The sequence below is a fragment of the Pristiophorus japonicus genome, chromosome 10, assembly GCF_044704955.1.
Source record: "Pristiophorus japonicus isolate sPriJap1 chromosome 10, sPriJap1.hap1, whole genome shotgun sequence".
Taxonomy (NCBI): Eukaryota; Metazoa; Chordata; class Chondrichthyes; family Pristiophoridae; genus Pristiophorus; species Pristiophorus japonicus.
The window spans coordinates 119,180,335-119,206,972 of NC_091986.1; the positions used below are offsets into that span (position 1 = coordinate 119,180,335).

The following is a 26,638-nucleotide window of genomic DNA, read 5'->3' on the forward strand; positions in this document are numbered from 1 at the left end:
CGGTGGTGTCCTCCTCCTCTGCACCCGTGGTGATGACCACCTGCACATTGCCAGGGGCAGGTATGGCCTCCTTCTGTTGTGCCATCGGAGTTGTGGGACCTGCAAAACACAATTGAGCTTATTTTTGCGTTACGCTGGCATACGTAGGAGGAGCAGTATTACTACAATAAATGTGACCGAGAGATGTTACATATTAATGATTCATATAGTAATACATATGGTAGTACATCTATGTGGAATTCATTGCCCAGAGAGCTGTGGAGGCTGGATCAGTCGGAGCTAAAATGATAAGGGAGTGAAGGTTTATGGGAGCGGGCAGAGAAGTGGAGCTGAGCCCTGCATCAGATCAGCAATAATCTTATCAAATGGCAGAGCAGGCTCGAGGGTCCAGATGGCCTGCTCCTGCTCCTATTTCTCATGTTCTTATGTTGTTAACCTGAGAGTAGCACAGAAACTGCATGACATCATTCGTATATGAATTACGGTTACATTACTTTGAATTAACATTGCTTTACACATTACTCACGTGATGCAAGGGAGGGCTCTGCCTCACCACGGGTGGTGACCGAGCGACTGTGGCTGCCGGCCAGTGCCACAGCGCATTCCTCAAGGTCGGTCAGGATGGCGAGCTGGGCAGGGCCTTCTCCCATGCGCCTGCGCTTCGCCCGATTCTTAGATATCTTCCTCCATAAACTTGACAATAGCATGGCATAAGCTAATTGACGAGGCACTATCATGGAAAGACAACAGTTTCCAACGTTATATGCTAATAGGGCTTGTGTCCAGAATTGATGCATGGTTATAACAAAGATCGTGTTTAGGATCTAATGCTTAACACAAACGTCTCGACTACAATCTCCATTGAAGGACCCCCGGTGGTGGGAATCAGGACAGCCGGTGAGCTCGGCAATGACGGGAGCTAATGTCCCAAAGTGTCCCAGGGCAGTCAGTGAGCCAGGGCAGCTCTTCCCCAGTCTAGACTGGGTCAAATATAATTTGAATCTGCAAAGAAAAATTGAAGAACAATGGGGGTAATTTTAACCTTTCGTAATCAGTGGGAAACTGACTGGATGGGGTTGGCCCCCACAGCAAAATCAATAGATCAATAGACAGCAAAATCTGGTGGGGTGTAAAACGGGCAGCTGACCCAATCCCGTCAGTTTCATGCTGGGTGGGTTAGGTTAAAATTACGGCCAAAGTTTTCACATCTTTCTGCAGTGAATCACATTGATTTGTAAAACATTTTTTTTGTCTCTGTCCCATAGCTCCAGATTTGGGATACCGCTGGACAAGAACGGTTTCGATCCATCACGCAGAGCTATTACCGCAGTGCAAATGCCTTAATATTGACCTATGATATCACATGTGAAGAATCTTTCCGCTGTCTTCCTGAATGGCTGAGGGAGATTGAGCAGTATGCTAGCAATAAAGTTACCACTGTTTTAGTTGGTAAGTAGGAAGAGCAGTGTCTGGAATAATCTTTTAATAAGGCAATCATTGTGAGCCTTCAATTTTGTTTTTGCAAGGCTGCATTTGTTGCCTTGAGAAAGTGTTGGTGTGCCTTCTCCTTGAACCACTGCAGTCCTTCTGATAGTGTTCCCACAATGGTAGGGAATCCCACAATTCTGACCCAGTGACAATGAAGGAACAGCAGTGTATGTCCAAGGCAAGATAATGTGTGTTTTTGCGGTGGTAGTGTTCCCACAACATTGCTGCTTATTTTGCTGGTGATGGAGATTGCAGGGGAGGGATTTATTGTTGAAGTAAACTTGGTGCGTTGCTTCAGGGCATTCTGTATATTGTACATGCTGCAACCGCAGTGTGCCTGTGCTGGAGAGGGTGGAATGTTAGTACACGTGCAGGGGTAGAAATTAAGTATTCAATCACACTCCTGACTTGAGCCTTGTAGAGAGGCTTTTGAAGGGTCAGGAGATGATCCACTCCTTGCAGAATACCCAATCTCTGTTCTGCTCTTGTAGCCATGGTGTTGATATGGCTGGTCCAGATCAGCTTCTGGCCAATGGTGATCCCCAGAATATTGATGGTGCCATTTAAAGGACATGGGAAGGATATTATTTTGTTTGAAATGGTCATTATCTGGCACTTATCAGCCCTAGTCTGGATATTGTTCAGGTCCTGCTGTTGGCTGCTATAGGCAGCTTCAGTACCCGAGGAGTTGTAAATCAAGTTGAAGATTGTGGAATTATCAACGAGCTGTCCAGTCCCACAATCTGTAATGTTGATTCGAGTCATGTTGGGGTTGGTTGTAGGGTTGGGAACTCTGGTTGGATGCATTGCTGGAGGTTTGATCATGTGACATTCTGACCAAGTGATGCCCAATCACATGACTCTACAAATATTATTGCATTTATCTTTTATAATGATTGGGTCCCCTGTAGTTGGTTTCGCAGCAGCAGCAATGGTGTGATTAGTTCCAAGAACCAGGAGATCAGCCGTGAACAGACATGGGGGCGGGGAAGAAGGGGAGGGGATGGGATCCGAAGGTGGGGGAGCCATTCAAAACCAGAAGTGGGAGGAAGTTTGATTCCACCAGTAACGAATGGTAACTCTCTGAAGTTGCTGATAACTAATAGTAATAGTGATAATCAGATTCCCATCATAACCAACAGTACTACAATAACTCCACCGATAGTCTATATGTATCTAGGTATAACGCTTCGATATTTTACTTGTAATTATTGATAATCCTATAACCCGCTGATATTCACCCTGAAACTTTAGCCCAAATCCCCTTGCACTGAACAAGGTCAGGTCAGGCTCCACAGTCCGGCACTTTTAACAGGCCCTATCTCCTTGGACTCTGGTTTGGACTCCGGTTCCGTGTGAAGGTAACAACTCTGAACTTGGAGCCTCAGTCAGAGCTCATTTGTACTTGAACTTCATATGTCAAAACCAGACGAGTACGGTTCCATGGGTGCCACCAACCCCCAATACCTCACTTGTGTCCATTCTTCATCTGTGAGCATAGAGGATATCACAGCTGAGCCTGATCTTGTCGTCCTGTTCTCCCCCATTGTCCACACACAATACGTTCCAACAGAAGTCACTGGTCAACAGTCAGAGGTAGAAGCCTTGAGAAATGTTTCATCTTTTTCTAGCCCAGATGTCTTAGAAACATAGAAAATAGGTGCAGGATTAGGCCATTCGGCCCTTCGAGCCTGCACCACCATTCAATAAGATCATGACTGATCATTCCCTCAGTACCCCTTTCCTGCTTTCTCTCCATACCCCTTGATCCCCTTAGCCGTAAGGGCCATATCTAACTCCCTCTTGAATATATCCAATGAATTGGCATCAACAGCTCTCTGCGGCAGGGAATTCCACAGCTTAACAACTCTGAATAAAGAAGTTTCTCCTCATCTCAGTCCTAAATGGCCTACCCCTTATCCTAAGACTGTGTCCCCTGGTTCTGAACTTCCCCAACATCGGGAACATTCTACCCGCATCTAACCTGTCCAGTCCCGTCAGAATCTTTTATGTTTCTATGAGATCCCCCCTCATCCTTCTAAACTCCAATGTATAAAGGCCCAGTTGATCCAGCCTCCCCTCATACGTCAGTCCTGCCATCCCGGGAATCAGTCTGGTGAACCTTCGCTGCACTCCCTCAATAGCAAGAACGTCCTTCCTCAGATTAGGAGACCAAAACTGAACATAATATTCCAGGTGAGACCTCACCAAGACCCTGTACAACTGCAGTAAGACCTCCCTGCTCCTATACTCAAATCCCCTAGCTATGAAGGCCAACATACCATTTGCCTTCTTCACCGCCTGCTGTACCTGCATGCCAACTTTCAATGACTGATGAACCATGACAGCCAGGTCTCGTTGCACCTCCCCTTTTCCTAATCTGCTGCCATTCAGATAATATTCTGTCTTCGCGTTTTTGCCCCCAAAGTGGATAACCTCACATTTATCCACATTATACTGCATCTGCCATGTATTTGCCCACTCACCTAACCTGTTCAAGTCACCCTGCAGCCTCCTAGCGTCCCCCTCACAGCTCACACCGCCACCCAGTTTAGTGTCATCTGCAAACTTGGAGATATTACACTCAATTCCTTCATCCAAATCATTGATGTATATTGTAAAGAGCTGGGGTTCCAGCACTTAGCCCTGCGGCACTCCACTAGTCACTGCCTGCCATTTTGAAAAGGACCCGTTTACCCCGACTCTCTTCTTCCTGTTTGCCAACCAGTTCTCTATCCACGTCAGTATATTACCCCCAATACCATGTGCTTTTGATTTTGCACACCAATCTCTTGTGTGGGACCTTGTCAAAATCCTTTTGAAAGTCCAAATACACCACATCCACTGGTTCTCCCTTGTCCACTCTACTAGTTACATCCTCAAAGAATTCCAGAAGATTTGTCAAGCATGATTTCCCCTTCATAAATCCATGCTGACTTGGACCGATCCTGTCACTGCTTTCCAAATGCACTGCTATTTCATCCTTAATAATTGATTCCAACATTTTCCCCACTACTGATGTCAGGCTAACCAGTCTATAATTACCCGCTTTCTCTCTCCCTCCTTTTTTAAAAAGTGGTGTTACATTAGCTACCCTCCAGTCCATAGGAACTGATCCAGAGTCGATAGACTGTTGGAAAATGATCACCAATGCATCCATTATTTCTAGGGCCATTTCCTTAAGTACTCTGGGATGCAGACTATCAGGCCCCGGGGATTTATCGGCCTTTAATCCCATCAATTTCCCGCCTAATAAGGATATCCTTCAGTTCCTCCTTCTCACTAGACCCTCGGTCCCCTAGTACTTCCAGAAGGTTATTTGTGTCTTCCGTCGTGAAGACAGAACCAAAGTATTTGTTCAATTGGTCTGCCATTTCTTTGTTCTCCATTATCAATTCACCTGAATCCGACTGCAAGGGACCTACATTTGTCTTCACTAATCTTTTTCTCTTCACATATCTATAGAAGCTTTTGCAGTCAGTTTTTATGTACCCGGCAAGCTTCTTCTCGTACTCTATTTTCCCCCTCTTAATTAAACCCTTTGTCCTTCTCTGCTGAATTCTAAATTTCTCCCAGTCCTCAGGTTTGTTGCTTTTTCTGGCCAATTTATATGCCTCTTCCTTGGATTTAACACTATCCTTAATTTCCCTTGTTAGCCACGGTTGAGCCACCTTCCCCGTTTTATTTTTACTCCAGACTGGGATGTACAATTGCTGAAGTTCATCCATGTGATCTTTAAATGTTTGCCATTGCCTATCCACCGTCAACCCTTTCAGTATCATTTACCAGTCTATTCTAGCCAATTCACGCCTCAAACCATCGAAGTTACCTTTGCTTAAGTTCAGGACCCTAGTCTCTGAATTAACCGTATCACTCCATCTTAATAAAGAATACTACCATGTTATGGTCATTCTTCCCCAAGGGGCCTCGCACAACAAGATTGCTAATTAGTCCTTTCTCATTACACATCACCCAGTCTAGGATGGCCAGCTCCCTAGTTGGTTCCTCGACATATTGGTCTAGAAACCCATCCCTAATACACTCCAGGAAATCCTCCTCCACCGCATTGCTACCAGTTTGGTTAGCCCAATCAATATGTAGATTAAAGTCACCCATGATAACTGCTGTACCTTTATTGCACGCATCCCTAATTTCTTGTTTGATGCCATCCCCAACCTCACTACTACTGTTCCAACCTTACTACTACTCTTGAGGATAATTGTAGCAGTTACTGTCCTGGGTAAGAAAAAGTAAATAAACACTATCAACACTGACCAGCAGTTGACCATGGAACCTTTAGGACTGCATGGGTTAACATTACTCTAGACAGTGTCTTTATCAAATAGGCCATGGAAGAAGGTTTGGATGAAATGTGTTCTAACCAGGGCAATGAAAAGACATGGAGGCTAATTTTCCTGCACTTTTCACTCGTGGGTGGTATTCTTTTTCAAATTCAAAGCAGAGGAAAAAAGGGCAAAAATCAATGAGACAGGATTCATACACAGTTCTGAGTGTTTACCCAAAGTAGGTAGAATGCTTTGGTGATGAGGTGGAACTGATGTCATCATGCCTCCTGCCTCATGTTCTTGGGTCCTGGCCCAATCAGAATGACATCCACAGTAAGTAGGTCTTAGTGTCCCACCCCCTCAGATCAGAGTTTCTGCGAAGGAGCTGGCAGTAAACCCATGGTGGCTCCAGAAAGACTTTGTTTTCAGAGATAGCAGAATGATTACAGGGGCACTAGGCCTGATTGCTTCTATATTTGGATAGCAGCCTTGATGCCATTTGCCATTATCAATCCTGACAGCCATTAGAGTTTCCTCCATTACTTTTAGATTCAAGTCACTTCAAAGAGTATTCTTGTGCTACAGAACATCGGGGTCATTATATGCCTGCAACCCACAAATAGAGGTAGGATCCAGTCCCTTTGGGCAGAGTCCACTTCAGATCTGCCTGACTTACACTCGGTTGCGGGGGGGGGGGCGGGCTGAAGGGGAGGGAGAATAGGAATTGATTCCACAGAATTATGTCAAGAATAATGTCCAATCAAAATCATCTCAAGGTTTTTGAAGCATATTTACATATTTACCTTCAAGGATTAAGTCTTCAGCTGGACTGTCTTCAGTTATTTTCTTTCTTGATGGAAATGGCTTTTCTTGTTGTAATCCTCTGTCTAAAGAAAAGAAATAACTTGCATTTATATAGCGTCAAAAAGAAGTATAGTCACTGTTGTAATATAGGAAAACATGGCAGCCAATATTGTTTGTCGTACCTTGGGCACAGCATGGTACCACAAACAACAATTAAATAAATGATCAGATTCTGCTTTTGGTGGGATTCATTGAGGGATAAATGTTGATCAAGGCACACGGAGAACTCCCCTGCTTCTATCCAAATATTGCCATGGGATCTTTTACACCCATCTGAGAGGGCAGCTGGGTTATGTTCAATGTTCTTCTGAACCCAAAACCCTCTGAGAGGCAGGAATGCTACCACTGCGCTAAGGCTGAAATCCTAGCATTGATGTTTGTTCCTGCGACTGTTCTAAATTATTCCTCTTTCCTGCTTCACAGGCAACAAAATTGATTTAGCAGAGAAACGAGAAGTATCCAGAGAAAGAGCTGAAGAATTCTCAGAATCTCAGAATATGCATTACCTGGAAACATCAGCAAAAGAGTCCGACAATGTTGAAAAACTGTTTCTTGACCTTGCGTGTCAGTTGATTGGTGAGGCAAAGCAGCACACACTGGTCAATAATGTAGCATCTCCTTTGCCCGGTGAAGGCAGAAGCATCAGCTACTTGAACTGCTGCAACTTTAATTAGATCTCATGTGAACACTAGCCATTAAATCAAGCTGACGCTTTGCAGGGGTATTCTGATGGAGAAGAAAATTCCTGCAATTCTTGCCTTATTGACCAAAGCTTAAGATGATTTCTGAGCTTCAGCATGGCAGGCTGATATTATTTTATAAAGAAACACAAATGTAGAAAGCTTTTATGCTCCAGATTGCCCAAGTAAAAGTAACACTACAAGATCTAGAATTATTTAAAAAAAAAATCATCTTCACAACTTTGTGCTTTTGAAGTAGCTCTGCCAAATGCTTATTTGATGCACAGAATTTGTCAATTTGCTGCTTCTCAAACAATGAAGGCTGGTATTAATAGTTAACTAGAAAGAGTAACTTAAATTGTAGAAGATGATGCAGTATTTGGATTTGCTTTTAACTATTGAGGTCTTGATGGTTCCATTCTTCAAACAATGTATTGGTGCTAGATGGGTTTTTAATTGAGTCATTTTACATTGAGAATTGAGGTGGTTAGTATATATGGAAATTGTGCATTTTGTTATAAGCACTGCATGTGATCGATCATTAAGCCCTTTTTAAATAGCCCTATGTGAGAAATTTTGCTAACCCCTCTTCTCCCACAAACACAGATGCTTTTCATCACTTATGTAGAATTTGTGCATCTAGCTCAGACACTATCTTTTTTGTCTCTGTTCATCTTGCATATGTTACTGATTCAGCCACTTACTGTATTTCACTGTACAGTAGCTATTTTCCTATTTTAACAAGCCATGAGGTTTAGGTCTGCTTCTGTAAATTTTATGTCTTCAAGACAATCAGGGAAGATTTTGTCTGTTATGTAGCAAAGTCGTTAAATTATAAAACATTTATGATTTTGCTGCACATAGCAGTCAGACAAAATCTTCCCTATATTCAATATTTTTCTTCTCCAACTGTTACACAATCTTTTCTGAAGGTGGCGATTCATGCTGGGATACTTTTTCTCAGGCGCAATGTTCTCCTGCCCAAGGGGTCCATTAATCATGCATGACTGTAAGCTTCAACACATTATTCCTTCATGGTCAGGTATCATCACAACTGAGCCCAGTCCTCTTTTCTGACATCCACACATCACAACACAGTCAACATCAATTCTGGAGAGTGATTTAGAGAAGGAACCTTGACTGTCTGTTTGTATTCCGGTCCCTATACTAGAGGGTACTGAGGCCAATAGTGGTCCCTGTACTATTGTCCTTGCTGAGATCGACTAATTCAGCACAGACTAAGCATTAAACCTGCAACCTTCCTGGTTTATATAAATTGGATGTGCCATCAGGGCTGCATTTAGCTACTAGTGTTGGTCATGGGGCTGATGCTTAAATACTAACCTATTGTAACATATGGAATGTAAAGTTGTGTGGAAATTTGGTTAGTGGAAAGCACTGGACCACCATATTTTTCCTGCAGGGAATTCTTTAGTCATGTTAATTACCTCCAGCATTTTCAAACACTTGACTTCAGGTGAATGTATTAACTGTTAAATCATTGAAAAGGCAGGAAATGTACCTGAAATGAACTACACCTTTTATTCACTGAACAGGAATTCACATTAAGTACTCCATCATCATCAACATCATCATCATAGGTGGTCCCTCGACTGAGGATGACTTGCTTCCACGTGTTCACAGGTGTTTCGATGAAGGACCCGATGTTCCAGTCCTGAACTCCAATTGAGGGGGTGGAAGATGCCTGTGCGTGAATTTTTTTAACTTGTGGTGACCGTTGTACACCAGCCACCACACGGGCTTGACAGAGCTAGGTCTTGCTCCAGTGGCAAGGTTTAACCAAGACGACTGGAGACCTGCTCTGCTGCACGGACCTAGCACGCACATATCGTAGTGTGGGCTGGCCCGTGCTGCCCCTGGGCCCTCGGCTCTTCTGGACTCCGTACCCTCATCTGTCGCACCTCCGCCACGATCTCTCACCACTCCTCCGCCATAAACATTCACCGCATTTCGCCACAAACACTCACTGCTCATCCGCCCCGGCCTTCCCACTCCTCTGTACCTGGGCCCTGACGATGTTCCTGCCCACGCTCCAAAACGGCAACCAGGGTTTTGATGACGTCACCCAGTCGCCCATCTCAAAATCCTTGGAGCAGCTCGCGCTGGAGGTTGAAGTAGTATGCCGCTCCAGCTCTTTTATAGCCCGACCTGTGGAGCTGTTCTCTCGCAGGTCGAGGTGGGGGGGCGCGATGTACACATTCAGTACAGCAGTAACCACTGCTGTAATTATTTGGTTATCATTTCATCTATTGTCTTTAATTTCACGGACTGAACCTGTGAATATGAGTTCAATCAGTGAAATTAAAGAAGCAGTGGAACAATTGAGTGACCGCCTTGTGGCTAAGGAGACGGAAGTACTAAGAGGTGTGTGAATACAGCAACATTGCTAGTGTATGTTGAACCATAATGAAAATATGACCATGGAAAACCATCAAGCACACTAAGTTTTATATCCTCATCTCGGTAGAATTCTCAATTAATGAACTATTTTAGGCATTTCTATGATCGTTTTATCCTATGTTATAACCAAGTTACAGCACCCCATTTAAAGCTGACAATGCACCAACTCCAGTAGTGTAACTCCCTAGGTGTAGCCCATAAATACTTTCATGTTCATCATTTCACATGTTTTGCTTGATTTATTTAAATCTCACAATCCATTAGGTTTTTGTCATGTTCCTGAATTTCCATTTTATTATCCTTTGGTACTTTGTGAAACAGTGCTCAGTGTTGGAGAACAGCTTTAAATATTTAACACTTTTGTTTGCTCAAGTTTCATGTTACTTGGAGGATCTATTCATAAGACAGTTGTGGAAAACCATTATATTAATTAGGACTGATTGAGTTAATTATAACACTGAGATGCTATCTTACAAACATACAACATGCTTGTAACAATCTCTTCCCTGCCATTCTAACTAAGGTAGCCACTTTAATGGTAAGCGTCTGGTCTTTTTTACTTTTATTTAATACGGTAGAAGAAATTGAATTTAGGAGAGCATGGCAAATAAAGTGCAACTCTAATCACTGTGTACCATTTTCTGTCAATGTTATCATATCGGCAACAGCATTTTATACTCAACTGTTGTTTTGTATATCTTTGCACTTTACATCAAATATAACAGTCTCACATGGTTGTTAATAGTTTACTCACAAACACTGACCTTTTCTATGTTCTAAACCTCTTGCTGCGGTGTTGTGGAAAATTCTGAAGTATTTTCGCTTGTAATACTGGCAGAAGCTACATTCCTTTTTTATTTTTCCTTTTCTACAGTGTAGGCTAAATAGGATGATTCTATTCAGGACTGACTGTTATGGTATTGTACTTTCCACAGAACTTTTGGCCTTTAAAATAAACTTTCTAAAAAATCTAATTAACCTGATACTATCTAGCCGTCACAAAATATCTTATTCAAAAAATAAAGCTTTTTGCTATATTTTACACCTAGAATGATGGTAAAGGATAGTGTTTTTAGCAAACAGTACTCTTGCAATATGTTCAGCACTGCTGCATGTGATAGCTTGGCAGAGGACAGTAATGAGGGAATTATTGAATCAAGACACACTTTTGATTTCTTCCAAAAATATTAGCATCTAAAAGTATTAATTAATCTAACAACTCTTTATTTGAATTGATGTCCTTGGCAATTTGCTGAAACTGAACTGTACAGTGAGCTGCAGTTAGTACCTGTAATAAGATTATTGTTGGACATAAGCTTTGTGTCTGAGGCTACTTCATTGCTGTGATAATTGAGCAATGTGCACACCAAGTAGGTGAGTTCATGACTGATTTCTGATTATAATTTATTTGCTTCTGACTGAGCTGAAACGAGTTCAGAAAATGCCAGCCCATTATTCCATATATATATATATATATATATAATATGTTTAAACATCTATACAGCAGAAGTGGGTCTCTTTGGAACACAATTTAGGTCCATTTTCATATGGAAGGAATTCACCCATTAAATATCTTGTAAAAATCTTTTAAACATTTTCATCTATTAAGAACCATCAACAAAAATGATTTCCTGTAAATAGCATGGTCAGACATAATTTTCAGTATTAATATTGTAATCTTGTTTTTATTCAATGAATACTATTTTTTTAATACTATTAATGGTGCAGAGGTGCTATCATAGTTCTCAAAGGGCAAATATTGCTAGAATATTCTGTGGGAAAATCTCAAATTATGAAAGTGTTTAAAATTCTGAAAGGATGGGACAAGGTGAAAGATTGGGACTGGGTAGATAGAAGTAGACTGTTTACAGTAGTTGAGGGGCCATGAATACAATATTAAATATAAAAGATTTAGAATTGAGGGCAGAAGAAACTTCTTCAGAGTTGAGAGGCTGTGCTATTCACTGTCAGGGTTAGTGGTTGAGGCAAAAATTATGTCAGCATTCAAGATTAGATTGAATGGATGGATGATGTAAAAGGGGTTGAAGGAATATGGGAACAGGATGGGTAACTGTGATTAGAACTATTTGCTCACGTAGAGAGAAAACGGCAGCAAAAACTGGTTGGGCTGAATATCCTGTTTCCGTGTTGAACCTCCTTATCTGGAACTCCCTTCTCCCAAACCATCCCTCGTCCGGAACCATTACTGGCCATCGGGTGGCACATGTGCAGAACTCTGACATGAACAAATTGAAGTCCTTCGCTGCTGACTCCCACAATCACTAACCTGACTCCACGATCCACCGTCCCCATGATCTCTCTGCCGCACTCCCAGCCCCAAGCCAGCCAGTCCCACTAACTCCTTGCTCAGTATCTGTACCATCCAATTTAACGTGACCACCTCTCGTCCGTAAAAATCCCTTATCCGGAACAGGCCAGGTTCCGAGGTTTAACCTGTACTAGGTATTTCTACATACTGACCTAGTTTGGGAGAAAATGACCCAATTTCTAAATTACTTCCTTCAAAAGCAACATCGTCTTTAAAGCATGTTAATTATCATTTAAAACTTAAGGGTTGTGCTGTATTCCCATATTAACATTACCAAGGATCATGAGTTATGAAAACATTGAGCTTTCACCTTTTACACCATTAAAATGTTTTTCTGGGTGGTCGAATAAATGTGTCATTGAATGTCAGCAGCAGTTCTAGAATATCTGTACACGAATGACCTATAAAATTAAATATTTTGACTTTAAAAGAAAAACTCCTGAAGATTAGCTCTGCATTATGTCTTCCCTTTCTCTTATTTTAGGTCTCCTGTGGTGCACACCTTGCTCAACAGGAGACCATTGGGTTGGACAGCCTTTACCAGTGCTGTTAGGTAACCGGTCACGAAGAGGTGTGTAAGAACATCCTGGACTGACTCCCTCCAATTTTCCCTTCCTGCGAGGAATTTGCATTCTACCACCTCCAGACAATGCAGCTGAAGTGTGGAACTTGCTGTGTAGTGAACCACGGGGAAGAACTTCCTTTTGTATGGCCCGGAATTTGCGGTGAGTGAAGCAAAGGTATTCACTGCTGGCCCTGAAGAAAGCTTTCCACAAAGATCTCTGCTGCTGATATTCAATGATGCATCCATTCTTGTGATTTCTGTGGCGAGAAGTTAGCTTTTTTTGACGTTCAAGTGATTTCAACGCAGTGTAAGGGGAATCCCCTCGTGCGATGCTGCTGTGACATCAACAAGCAGCCAATCACATTGCAGAATTCTCTCAGATGGGGGAGCAGGAAATGAGAAACTGCTTTTATTTGGACTTTATAAAAAAAAATATTGGAGCAAAACAAATGCTCTCACATGGGGATAAGGTAGAAACTGAAATATTATGAACAAACTTTGAAAAAATATATATATTTTATTAAAGTTTCTGAAAAATTGTAAAAGTTATTATGGAGAAATTTGACATTGCACAAAATTAATATTAGTATTTTAGAGCAGTAACATTTGTTTGGCAGTACGGTGTTGCAACTAATCCAACAAATGTTAACATTTAATGGAGTTTTTAACAGTGATATTACCACGGAAAAGCCCAAGATTTTGTCAGTTTCACTGATTACTGGCTATGAGGGCGGGGGCACAGTGCAGCCAATGTTGGAGCAGTGTATGACTGACCACAACTTCAGGATTTGGTCCTATATCCTGAAGTTGCAGTCCGTTTCATAGTAATAACAGTGAAAGCAATTTTGTTGTCCCAACCCCGAGCACAAACTACAGTGAATTGGTTAATACTTGTATACATGTAACTTAAAATATTCTTTTGAAGATAATATCTGCGTTCTAAGATTTTTATTTTAACACTCAAAAGATTAAAGTTAATATTAAATCTGTCACATACTAAAATACAACCGCTAAGTTGAAGTTCAGGGTAATCCTTCATTTAATTTTCAGAACGGTTGGATTATAAAGAAAGTACCCACCTGGCACTGAATTGAGGCAGCCTGCATATATTCTTGAGCTTGAGAGCCCGAACTTTTCGTTTAATCTGCTGCCCAAAGTATCAGTACCCTATTTAGGATTAGTATGCCTATAAGATATTGTAGGAAAAATTTATATTTTGCTATGAGCATGCAATTATTTTGCCTCTTTGCTCATGTGCTTTCATGACTCCTGCAAGGAATTATTTGAAAATTTCTACACGAGTGGTTACTTTAACAATTAAATGGTAACCTTTTTAACATCCTCAACATTAATGTACAGAAGCTGTCACAAAACTTTCCCTATATTATCAAACTCCTAAATCACTGCCATTTCTCAAGTTTGTCTTCCCAGTCTGACTTTCCTCTCATGCCCTAGATTAGTGTCCATGTGCTACCAAGTTGCAGTTAACATTGCTGTTGCTATTTTAAAACAGTGGTTCCTATGGATGCTGAGATGCAGGAACTATTCGATTAAAACTTTTTACATCTGTCTGTCACTTTCTCACACACCTATAAATGTTAGTTTGTAGGGAATGACATTCTGATTTTATAAACTACTTTATAGAATCCGGTAGGATAATTAAAAAAACCATTGCCCTTTTTTAGAAAGGGATAAGCATTTATGCTGTAGTCAAGAATTACAATAATTTGAGGTTAGAAGTGGAAACCTCCCTTTTCTCATCCAACTCTTTCTCCACTTTTTGTCAGGTTACCTTATGGGACTGTTTTTAACAGGAGAGTGTGTGACGGAGAAAGAAATTGTTGATTTTTCTTACTTTTCTTCCTTCTCTATCTTTCCTAACTTTAAATGCTCCATGCCTGTTAAGTGTTGTATATCCTGGCTGGTCAAATCCCTTATCCATCCCCCATTGTGGAGAATGAGATTTTATTTTATTAAACTATTTCACCACTGACCATTTGATCTTTAGTTACACCCAATGTTTTGTTCATCTCCTGCAAAAGGCTATCTTTTTTTTTAAAGTAGAAATGTTTATTGGAAAATATGGCAGTGTCATTGCTTATCTTGGGTTTAGTATCAATACAAAAGTATAGGGCAAAGCTGTACATAACTTGTGTTTAAAAAAAACAAAACAAGTTCTTTACTGGTCAACTGAAAACTGAGCGATCTAGAATGTACAAACAGCGCCTGCATGTTACACTAATACATTTGAGACTCGGCTTGTATTAGAACTCTAGTGATTTGTTTTTTCTAAACCGCAGTTAATTAAAAAAAAACATTTTATACTTTTTATTAAATATGAATTTTTCCCTCCATTTTAAATATTACATGCTTCTTATAACATCATACATTTGGTTTCCTGCTTGCCGACCCCTCCCCCAAAAATACATGGGATAAATGCAGCGACTAATTTTGAAATTCACTGTCCACAATAATTTAGATTGCTTAGAAGAATGGCATTCCTTTCTGTCAGACTATTTTCAAAATCTATAACCTGTACAAACTCCATCATCATCTTCAGCCTTTCAGTAAGTGATGGAATTTAAAAACATTTAAATTTACTTTTCTTTGATATTTCACAGATATCTGTGAATGAAGGTAAGGCTGCTGATCTCTAACTTGATAGGGTGCTTGTACAGCAGTAACGGTATGTTCTCTCAAAGATTATCATTTGATTAGATCTCACACACTAAATTAACGATAGCACAGCATTATTTAATGCTGCTGATGTACTGCACTTGCCAGTATAGTGCTGACACCATATGCATAGCAAATGGGGGAGCATGCAGTCCCACTGCTTACTTGTGGTGAAGAGATGGCAAAGCTCCAAACATGTGGTCAAACACGTATAAAGGGATGACATTTACTGGCGAGATGTATTGTTGATGAATTTTCCACTGATTTTAAGAGAACTCCTAATGGGCCATTCTTTCCTTCTCATTCAGAAAATGAAATTATGGTACAGGCTGTCACTAAGATTTTTTTTTAAAGAGACATTTTGTGAGCTGAGTTATACGACATCAGCCGTTTTCTACTCTTGGTACCGACACGACAACATTCTTGATATGGACTGAAGCTAAAAGTGCAGAGCAATTATGGCACAACTCAAACTGCTGTGCTGTCAGTGATGTGTGCACAGGCTTGTAGCTCACTACATTGAGATTGTATTGCAAAAATCTCCAGACTGTGAATAGCTGTAATCTAAGAAATACATAAATGTTTTTCACTTGTACTTAATGGTGCTGTTATTTGGAATGAAAGAACTGTCAGTCTGTTAGTGATTAAAATTGTTTGGTATAATTAATTTGAACAGAATGTATACCTTGTGTTAAAATGAACAAAATGAATATGTTTTTTGCCACAATTGGTATTGTCTTTTTTTTTTTACAAATTGTGATTGTGTGTATCAGCAGTTTATCTAAGAATTCAGACATTTGTATGCTTCATTTATAAATATAAATTTTACATCGCTCTTTAGACAATCTATTTTGCATTTAAGCATAAAAGTATTTAAATCTTTTTATGTTCACTTTTCACAGTCTTTTAATGGTTAAAGCACTGGCCCGAACTGGGCGAAGTGCTTGGAGGAGTTACTATGCCTGGCAATATATTTTGGAAAAATAAATTTTCCACAGCAGTGTGTTGCTGACTGTATTTACAGATTGTTGATTATACTCCATGTTTTTATGGTTCAGTGAGTATACTCTGCCAATGAGTGGTGATATCATTTGTGCTCTGCTTGAACAAAAACATGGGGAAATAACAAACACTTTGAAAAAGAATCAAGAGCATGATAATTTTTTATTTCAAAAATAGATGCCACTATTGATGTGACTCTTTACAACTGTTAGTATATTTTTCTTCTCCCTTCTTGAGGCATTATCCCATGCTGGGATATTATTGTACAGGTGCCAGTTACCCTTTGGCTTCACTAAAATGGCCTTTTATATGTGAGTCTATACTGTGGTGGGCCCTCAGTCGCTGGGAAACCACAGCCAAGCTCCATCCTATTGATGTGCACGTCAGCAGGGGTCACGAGACAAAGATCAGGAGCAGGTTCCTTGGTGAATTTTCCTATCTCTAATTCAAGGATGTTAGTCAATCTTAACATCTCTACCCTGGCTGAGATCAGCAAATCTAGCACACACTCAGGATCTGACTTGGTTTATATAAACCATTGAGGAGACACATCTCTTATCTTAATATATTGGTGTTTATTTACCATCATAGATGAGATAGATTCAGAACATGAGACAATGTGGGCCATCAGCAGAACTGTATTCCACCACAATCTGTAACCTCATAGCCTGACAAATCCCTCACTCTACTATTACCATCAAACCAGGGGCCCAACCCTGGATCAATGAGGAGTGCAGAAAAAGCATACCAGGAGCAACACAATGTACCTAAAAATGAGTTGCCAACCTGGGGAAGCTGCAACACATGACTATGTGCATGCTAAATAGCAGAAGCAACATGCTATAGACAGAGTGAAATGATCCCACAATCAACCGATCACATCAAAGTTCTGCAGTCCTGCCACATCCCAGTCATGAATGGTGCACAATTAATGGGAGGAGGTGACTCCATGAATATCCCCATCCTCAACGATGGCAGAGCTCACCATATGAGTGCAAAAGACAAGGCTGAAGCGTTTGTAACCAGCTTCAGCTAAAAGTCATGAGTGAATGATCCATATCGGCCTCCTCCTGAGGTCCGCACCATCACAGAAGCCAGTCTTCAGCCAATTCGATACACTCCATGCGATCTCAAGAAATGGCTCAGCACACGATACAGCAAAGGCTATGAGTCCTGACAACATCCCGGCTGTCATGCTGAAGACTTGTGCTCCAAAACTAGCCGCCCCCCTAACCAAGCTGTTTCAGTACAGCTACAACACTGGCATCTAGCTGACAATGTGGAAAACTACCCAGATAACTCATGTCCAAAGAAAGCAGGACAAATCCAATTGGGCCAATTACCGCCCCATAAGTCTACTCCCAATCATCAACAAGTGATGGAAGGTGTCGTCGATAGTGCTATCAAGTGGCACTTACCAATAACCTGCTCAGTTTCGGTTCCGCCAGGACTACTTGGCTCCAGACCTTATTACAGCCTTGGTCCAAACATGGACAAAGGAGCTGAATTCCAGAGGTGAAGTGAGAGTGACTGCCCTTGACATCAAGGCAGCATTTGACCAAGTGTGGCATCAAGGAGCTCTAGTAAAAGTGAAGTCAATGGGAATCAGGAGGTAAACTTTCCCCTGGCTGAAGTCATATCTAGAACAAAGGAAATGGTTGTAGTTGTTTGAGGTCAATCATCTCAGCCCCAGAACATCGCTGCAGGAGTTTCTCATGGTATTGTACTGGGACCAACCATCTTCAGCTGCTTCATCACTGGCCTTCCCTCCATCATGAAGGTCAGAAGTGGAGATGTTTGCTAATGATTGCACAGTGTTCAGTTCCATTTGCAACTTCTCAGATAATGAAGCAGTCCATGCCGAATGCTGCATCATCATCATAAGCAGTACCTCAAAATCGAGGAAGACAATCAAAAAATGAGTTCTCAGATGACTGTCCAGTCCAATACGGGAATTACAGTCTCTGTCACAGGTGGGACAGACAGTTGTTGAAGGAAAGGGTGTGCCCGCATGCAGTAAGACCTGGATGACATTTAGGTTTGGGCTGATAAGTGGCAAGTAACATTCGTGCCACACAAGTGCCAGGCAATGATTATCTCCAACGAGCAAGAGTTTAACCACTGCCCCTTGACATTAAACGGCATTTCCATTGCTGAATCCCTCACCATCAACATCCTGGGGGGTCACCATTGACCAGAAACTTAACTGGACCAGCCACATAAATACTATGGTTACAAGAGCAAGTCAGAGGCTGGATATTCTGCAGTGAGTGTCTCACCTCCTGACTCCCCAAAGCCTTTCCACCATCTACAAGGCACAAGTCAGGAGGTGAGACACTCACTGCAGAATATCCAGCCTCTGACTTGCCTCTTGCCTGGATGAGTGCAGCTCCAACAACACAAGAAGCTCGACACCATCCAGGACAAAGCAGCCCACTTGATTGGCACCCCATCCACCACTTTAAACATTCACTCACACCACCATGGCTGCAGTGTGTACCTTCTACAAGATGCACTGCAGCAACTCGCCAAAGCTTCTTCGGCAGCACCTCCCAAACCCGCGACCTCTACTATCTAGAAGGACAAGGTCAGCAGGCTCATGGGAGCCTCATCACCTGCAAGTTCCCCTCCAACTTACCCACCATCCTGACTTGGAAATATATCGCCGTTCCTTCATTGTCGCTGGGTCAAAATCCTAGAACTCCCTTCCTAACAGCATTGTTGAAGTACCTTCACCACACAGAGTGCAACGCTTCAAGCTGGTGGCTCACCACCACCTTCTCTAGGGCAATCAGGTGGCTCACCAACACCTTCTCGAGAGCAATCAGGGATGGTAATAAATGCTGGCCTGGAAGAGCAAATATGTAAGCACATTTCTGAGAAGTGCAAACCCTATAGGGCAGTAATAGGGGATTTTAACTACCCTAATATTAACTGCAAGAGAATTAGTGTGAAAGGTATAGACGGTGCAGAATTCCTAAAATGCATTTAGGAGAACTTTTTTACCCAGTATGTAGCAAGCCTAACAAGGGAGCGGGAGGTTCTGGATTTAGTTTTAGGGAATGAAGCTGGGCAAATGGAAAGGGTATCAGTGGGAGAGCATTTTGGTGCTAGTGATCATAATTCAGTTAGATTTAGGGTAGTTATAGAAAAGGACAAAGATAGACCAGAAATAAAAGTTCTCAATTGGGGAAAAGCCAATTTTGCTAAGCTGAGATGGGATTTAGCCAAAGTGGACTGGAAACAGCTACTTAAAGGTAAATCAATGTCAGAGCAGTGGGAGGCATTCAAGATGGAGATCCTGAGGGTTCAGAGCAAGTATGTTCCCTTAGAGAAAAAGGGTGGGGCTAACAAATCTAGAGCGCCCTGGATGTCAAGGGGATAAAGAAAAAAAGGGAAGCTTATGACAAATATTGAGGGCTCAATACTGCAAAAACTCTGGGAGTATAGAAAGTGCAGGGATGAAATTAGAAAGGAAATTAGGAAAGCAAAGAGAAAACATGGAAACATTTTGGAAAGGAAAATCCAAAGATGTTTGATAAATACATTAAGAGTATGAGGATAACTAAAGAAAGAGTAGGGCCTATTAGAAACCATGAAGGTAATCTGTGTGTGGAAACGGAAGACATGGGTATGGTTCTTAATGAATACTTTTGCGTCTTTTCACAAAAGAGAGGGGTAATGCAGACATTGCAATCGGAGGAGGAGTGAGAATTATTAGAGGAACTAAACATAGTGAGAGAGGTATGGGCTTTAACAACTTGGAAAGTGGATAAATCCCCAGGCCCGGATGAAATGTATCCTAGGCTGTTAAGAGAAGCAAAACAGGAAATAGCAGAAGCTCTGACCATCATTTTCCAATCCTCTCTGGCAACAGGTCTGGTGCTGAAGGACTGCTAACATTGTACCCTTGTTTCAAAAGGGAGAAAGGGATAGACCGAGTTATTATAGGCTAGTCAGCATAACCTCAGTGGTGGGAAAATTATTGGAAAAAATTCAGAAGAACAGGGTAAATCTTCAGTTAGAAAGACACAGATTAATCAAGGACAGTCAGCGTGGATTTGTTAAGGGAAAGTCATGTGTGACTAACTTGATTGAATTTTTTGAGTGGATAACAAAGTGGGTAGTCCATTTGATGTAGTGTATATGATTTTAGCAAGGCTAAGGTCCCATATGGTAGACTGGTCACAAATGTTAAAAGCCCATGGGATCCAAGGCACTGTGGCAAGTTGGATCCAAAGAGGCAGGAAGCAAAGGGTAATGGTTGATGGCTGCTCTTGTGACTGGAAGACTGTTTCCAATAGGGTTCTGCAGGACTCAGTACTAGGTCGCTTTCTTTTTGTGGTATATATCAATGATTTAGACTTGAATGTAGGGGGTATGATTAAGAAGTTTGCAGATGATACAAAAATTGGCTCTGTGGTTGATAATGACGTAGACTGCAGGAAGATATCAATGAACTTGTCAGGTGGGCAGAACAGAGGCAAATAGAATTAAGTCTGGAGAAGTGTGAGGTAATGCATTTGGGGAGGGCTAACAAGGCAAGAGTATACACATTAAATGGTAAGACACTGAAGTGTTGAGGAACAAAGGGACCTTGGAGTGCATGTCTACAGAACCCAGAAGTAGCAGGCAAGGTAGATAAGGTGGTTAAGAAGGCATACGGAATACTTGCCTTTATTCATTCATCATTTCATAGGCAGTCCCTCGGAATCGAGGAAGACTTGCTTCCACTCAAAAAATGAGTCCTTAGGTGGCTGAACAGTCCAATACGAGAACCACAGTCCCTGTCACAGGTGGGACGGATAGTCATTGAGAGAAAGGGTGGGTGGGACAGGTTTGCTGCACGCTCTTTCCGCTGCCTGCGCTTGATTTCTACATGCTCTCGGCGATGAGACTCAAGGTGCTCAGCGCCCTCCTGGGTGCACTTCCTCCACTTCGGGTGGTCTTTGGCCAGGGACTCCCAGGTGTCAGTGGGGATGTTGCACTTTTTCAGGGAGGCTTTGAGGGTGTCCTTGTAACGTTTCCTCTGCCCGCCTTTGGCTCATTTGCCATGAAGGAGTTCCGAATAGAGTGCTTGCTTTGGGAGTCTTGTATCTGGCTTGCGAACAATGTGGCCTGCTCAGCAGAGCTGATCAAGTATGGTCAGTGCTTCAATGCTGGGGATGTTGGCCTGGTCGAGGAAGTTAACGTGGGTGCGTCTGCCCTCACAGGAGATTTGTAGGATCTTGCGGAGACATCGGTGGTATTTCTCCAGCGACTTGAGGTGTCTACGTATATGGTCTATGTCTCTGATCCATACAGGAGGGCAGGTATTACTACAGTCCTGTAGACCATGAGCTTGGTGGTAGATTTGAGGGCCTGGTCTTCAAACACTCTTTTCCTCAGGTGGCTGAAGGCTGCATTGGTGCACTGGAGGTGGTGTTGAATCTCGTCGTCAATGTCTGCTCTTGTTGATACGTTGTCCAGGGTTGCGCGTTGGATCTTGATGACTGCGGGGCAGTGTTGAGCGGCGAGGACAGGCTGGTGGAGGACCTTTGTCTTACGGATGTTTAGCGTAAGGCCCATGCTTTCGTATGCCTCAGTAAATATGTTGACTATGACTTGGAGTTCAGCCTCTGTATGTGCGCAGACGCAGGCGCGTCCGCGTACTGTAGCTCGACGACAGAGATTGGGTGGTCTTGGACCTGGACTGGAGATGACAAAGGTTGAACAGGTTCCCACTGGTTCTGTAGTTTAGTTCCACTCCAGCGGGGAGCTTGTCGACTGTGAGGTGGAGCATGGCAGCGAGGAAGACTGAGAAGAGGATTGGGGCGATGGCGCAGCCCTATTTGACCCCGGTCCGGACGTGGATTGGGTCTGTAATGGACCCATTGGTAAAGATCACAGCCTGCATATTGTCGTGGAGCAGACGGAGGATGGTGATGAACTTTTGGGGGCATCCGAAACAGAGGAGGACGCTCCATAGACCCTCGTGGTTGACAGTGTCAAAGGCCTTTGTAAGGTCGAGGAAGGCCATGTATAAGGGCTGGCGCTGTTCTCTGCATTTTTCCTGCAGCTGTCGCGCTATAAAAATCATGTCCGTTGTGCCCCGTAAATCCACACTGTGACTCCAGGAGGAACTCCTCAGCCATAGGGAAAAGACGATTGAGGAGGACTCTAGCAACGACTGGTTCTCCCTTGTCCACTCTACTAGTTACATCCTCAAAAAATTCCAGAAGATTGGTCAAGCATGACCTCCCTTTCATAAATCCATGCTGACTTGGACCGATCCTGTCACTGCTTTCCAAATGCGCTGCTATTTCATCCTTAATAATTGATTCCAACATTTTCCCCACTACTGATGTCAGGCTAACCGGTCTATATTTATCCGTTTTCTCTCTCTTAAAAAATCATTTTTTTAACAAGTGGTGTTACATTAGCTACCCTCCAGTCCATAGGAACTGATCCAGAGTCGAAAGACTGTTGGAAAATGATCACCAATGCATCCACGATTTGGTTCAGTTTGTCGTCCATAGAGACGCGGGACGGGGATTTTTCGAGGTTGGAGTAAAAACCCTCTTTGCCCTCATCTGTCGCATCGAGTGTTGGGACGTATGCACTGATAACTGTGGTGCATTGATTCCGGGACAGGGTGAGTCGGGGAGTCATGAGACTCCCGCAGGAGGAGTCTTTGAGGTGGTCGAACAGCTCATTTTTGATGGTGAAATCGACTCTGTGGAGGCGGCGTTCTTCATCTGGTTTCCCTTCCCAGAAGAAGGTGTAACCTCCTTGTTCCTTGAGCTGGCCTTCCTCTGCCTGCTGGGTCTTGCTTAGGGCGGTGATGTCTCTATCAAAGCGTCTACATTCCTAGGCAACTATGGCGGTGCAGCGTTCCAGCCTGTCGCTGTTGGGGTTGGCTATGAGGGTCCTGATATTCCAGGTCCCGAACTTCATGTTAAAGGAGTGGAAGATGCCTGTTTTTGAGTTTTTTTAACGTGGGGCGGCTGTTGCACACCGGCTACCACACGGGCTTAGCTGAGCAAGGTCTTGGTCCAGTGGCAAGGGGATCCAAGATGACTGGAGACCAGGTACTGCTGTATGGGCCTAGTTGCCTACGGCGAGATGTTGGCTGCAAGCTCGGCGTGGAGTAGCGCCCTTGGTGGTAGGTGGTCTGAGGCTTTGTTGGGGGCAGGCATTGGGAGGGCCAGTGGTCCACTGGAGTTTAGAGTGGAAGGTCAGGGTGCTCAGAGCCATGGTACGCACCACGTGCTGGAGGAGGAGAAGAGGCCAGGTCACCAGTGGGGAAGGAGAGGTCCAGTCGTTGTTGAAGTAGGAGGGGAGGCCAACCGCCGTCATAGAAGAGGAGGACCTGGTCACCATTGAGGAGGAGAGGTTGTTATATATGTAACCCTTGGCAACCTGTATCACACCACCACCAGAGGGCCTACCTGTTGGAGTCCCAAGGGATGCTAGGATCCCTTGGGAGCACTGTACATAAGCAGGACTCCCACGCTGTACCAGCACTCTGGAGTTTAATTAAAGGAGCTAAGGTCTCACTTACTCATTGCATACAGTACTCAGTTGTATCCTTTATTATGAGCGTAACAATTGGCGATGAGGTAATGAACAACCACGCAAAAATGCAAAGAACTATTGGTATCCTGGAGAAATTCTCAGAAGGGGATGATTGGGAGGCCTTCTTGGAGTGACTCGACTAATACTTCGTGGCCAACGAGCTGGAAGGGGATGAGAGTGCTGCCAAACGAAGGGTGATTCTCCTTACCGTTTGTGGGGCAACAACCTACGGTCTCATGAAGAATCTTCTAGCACCGATGAAACCAACAACCAAATCCAATGAAGAATTGTGTACGCTGGTCCAGGAGCACCTAAATCCAAAGGAAAGCGTTTTGATGGCGAGGTATCGGTTCTACATGTGTCAACGGTCGGAAGGCCAGGAAGTGGCGAGCTACATCGCCGAACTAAGGCGCTTTGCAGGACATTGCGAATTCGATGGATTCCTTGAACAAATGCTAAGAGACTTTTTTGTGCTTGGCATTGGCCATGAGGTTATCCTTCGCAAACTATTGATAGTTGAAACACGGAATCTGAGCAAAGCCATAACGATAGCCCAGGCATTTATGTCCACCAGCGATAACACCAAACAAATTTTGCAGCATAAAGAGGTTTCAGCTAGTACTGTACACAAAGTAACGTTGTTTTCAAGCAGGAATAGACATGGCACGACCTCAGTGACCCAGAGTCTGCCATCAATCGTTAATACGAGGCAGTTAACACCTTGTTGGTGCAGTGGAGGTGATCATCGAGCCCATCAATGCCACTTCAAACACTATGCGTGCAAGGGCTGTAGAACAATGGGACACCTCCAGCAAATGTGTAGACGAGCTGCAAACCCTGCAAACCACCACGTTGCAGAGGAAGATCGATCCATGGTGGATCAGGCTGAACTAGAGACTCGAACCAAGGAGGCGGAAGTGTACGGGATACACACCTTCACCACAAAATGTCCACCGATCATGTTAAAAGTTGAACTGAACGGAATTCCAGTATCCATGGAACTAGACACGGGTGCGAGTCAGTCTATAATGAGCAAAAAGGCCTTCGGCAGGCTGTGGAGCAACAAGACACAGAGGCCCAAGCTTAGCCCCATTCATACCAAGCTAAGAACTTACATCAAAGAGCTGATCCCTGTTATTGGCAACGCAGAAGTGAAAGTCTCCTATGATGGAGCAGTGCACGAACTCCCACTATGGATTGTGCCGGGGATGGCCCCACACTGTTCGACAGAAGCTGGCTGGAAAAAATCCGCTGGAACTGGGACGACATCGAGCGCTTTCGTCCGTCGACGACGCCTCATGTGTCCAGGTTCTGAGCAGATTCCCATCGTTGTTTGAGCCAGGCATTGGAAGTTTCTCAGGGGCATTGGAAGTTTCTCAGGGGCGAAGGTGCAGATCCACTTGGTTCCCGGTACACGACCCATCCACCACAAGGCATGGGTGGTACCAGATATGATGCGAGAGAAAGTGGAAATTGAGCTGGACAGGCTGCAGCGAGAAGGCATCATCGCGCCGATGGAGTTCAACGAGTGGGCCAGTCCGATTTTTCCAGTTCTCAAAGACGATGGCACGGTCAGAATTTGTGAAGACTATAAAGTAATGATTAACTGGTTTTCACTACAGGACCAGTACCCACTACCCAAGGCAGACGACCTATTTGCGACCCTGGCTAGTGGAAAGACATTCACCAAGTTGGACCTGACCTCAGCCTATGATGCAGGAGCTGGAGGAACCTTCGAAAGGCGTCACCTGCATCAACACGCACAAAGGTCTGTTCATCTATAACAGATGCCCGTTTGGGATTCATTTGGCCACGGCAATTTTCCAACGGAACATGGAGAGCCTGCTAAAGTCGGTTCCACGCACCATGGTTTTCCAGGACGACATACTGGTCATATGTCGGGACACCATCGAACACTTGAAGAATCTGGAAGAGGTTCTAAGTCGGCTAGATCGCCTGGGACTCAGAATGAAACGCTCGAAGTGTCCTGGAGCCAGAGGTCGAGTTCTTTGGAAGAAGAATCGCGGCAGATGGCATCAAACCCACTGACACCAAGACGGAGGCCATCAAGAACACGCCGAGACCACAGAACATGACGGAGCTGCGGTCATTCCTGGGACTCCTCAACTATTTCGGTAATTTCCTACCCGGGTTAAGCACCTTATTAGAACTCCTACATGTGCTACTGCGCAAGGGAGACGACTGGGTATGGGGGAAATCACAAGAGGTTGCTTTTGAGAAAGCCAGAAATCTGTTATGTTCCAACAAACTGCTTGTTCTGTATAACCCATGTAAACGATTAGTGCTAGCTTGTGATGCGTCGTCATATGGGGTTGGGTATGTGTTACAACAGGTTAACGAATCGGGAACATTGCAACCGGTCGCATATGCATCCAGGAGTTTGTCCAAGGCCGAAAGGGCTCAAAGCATGATTGAAAAAGAAGCTCTGGCATGCGTTTACGGGGTGAAAAAAATGCACCAGTATCTGTTTGGTCTCAAGTTTGAGCTAGAAACTGACCATAAGCCGCTCATATCGCTATTCTCAGAGAGCAAAGGGATTAACACCAATGCCTCTGCCTGCATCCAAAGGTGGGCGCTCACGCTGTCGGCACACAACTATGTAATCCGCCACAGACCGGGCACAGAGAACTGTGCTGATGCTCTCAGTCGGCTACTATTGCCCACCACCGGGGTGGAAATGGCACAGCCTGCGGACTTATTCTTGGTGATGGATGCATTGGAAAACGAAAAGTCACCTGTTAAGGCCCGC

The 26,638-nt window shown here is 43.4% G+C and overlaps 1 protein-coding gene across 10 annotated transcripts in view; it reads left to right on the forward strand.

Annotated features, from left to right (window-relative positions):
• Nucleotides 1-16,036, forward strand: part of rab30 (RAB30, member RAS oncogene family) — a 333,798-nt gene extending 317,762 nt beyond the window's left edge. For all 10 annotated transcript variants that reach the window (XM_070892049.1, XM_070892053.1, XM_070892056.1 and 7 more), the window contains 2 exons: nt 1,266-1,449; nt 7,062-16,036. In XM_070892049.1, the coding sequence (XP_070748150.1) occupies nt 1,266-1,449; nt 7,062-7,312 (435 nt within the window). In that variant the 3' untranslated portion in view covers nt 7,313-16,036. The remainder of the gene's footprint in view (nt 1-1,265; nt 1,450-7,061) is intronic.
• Nucleotides 16,037-26,638: the final 10,602 nt, after the last annotated feature.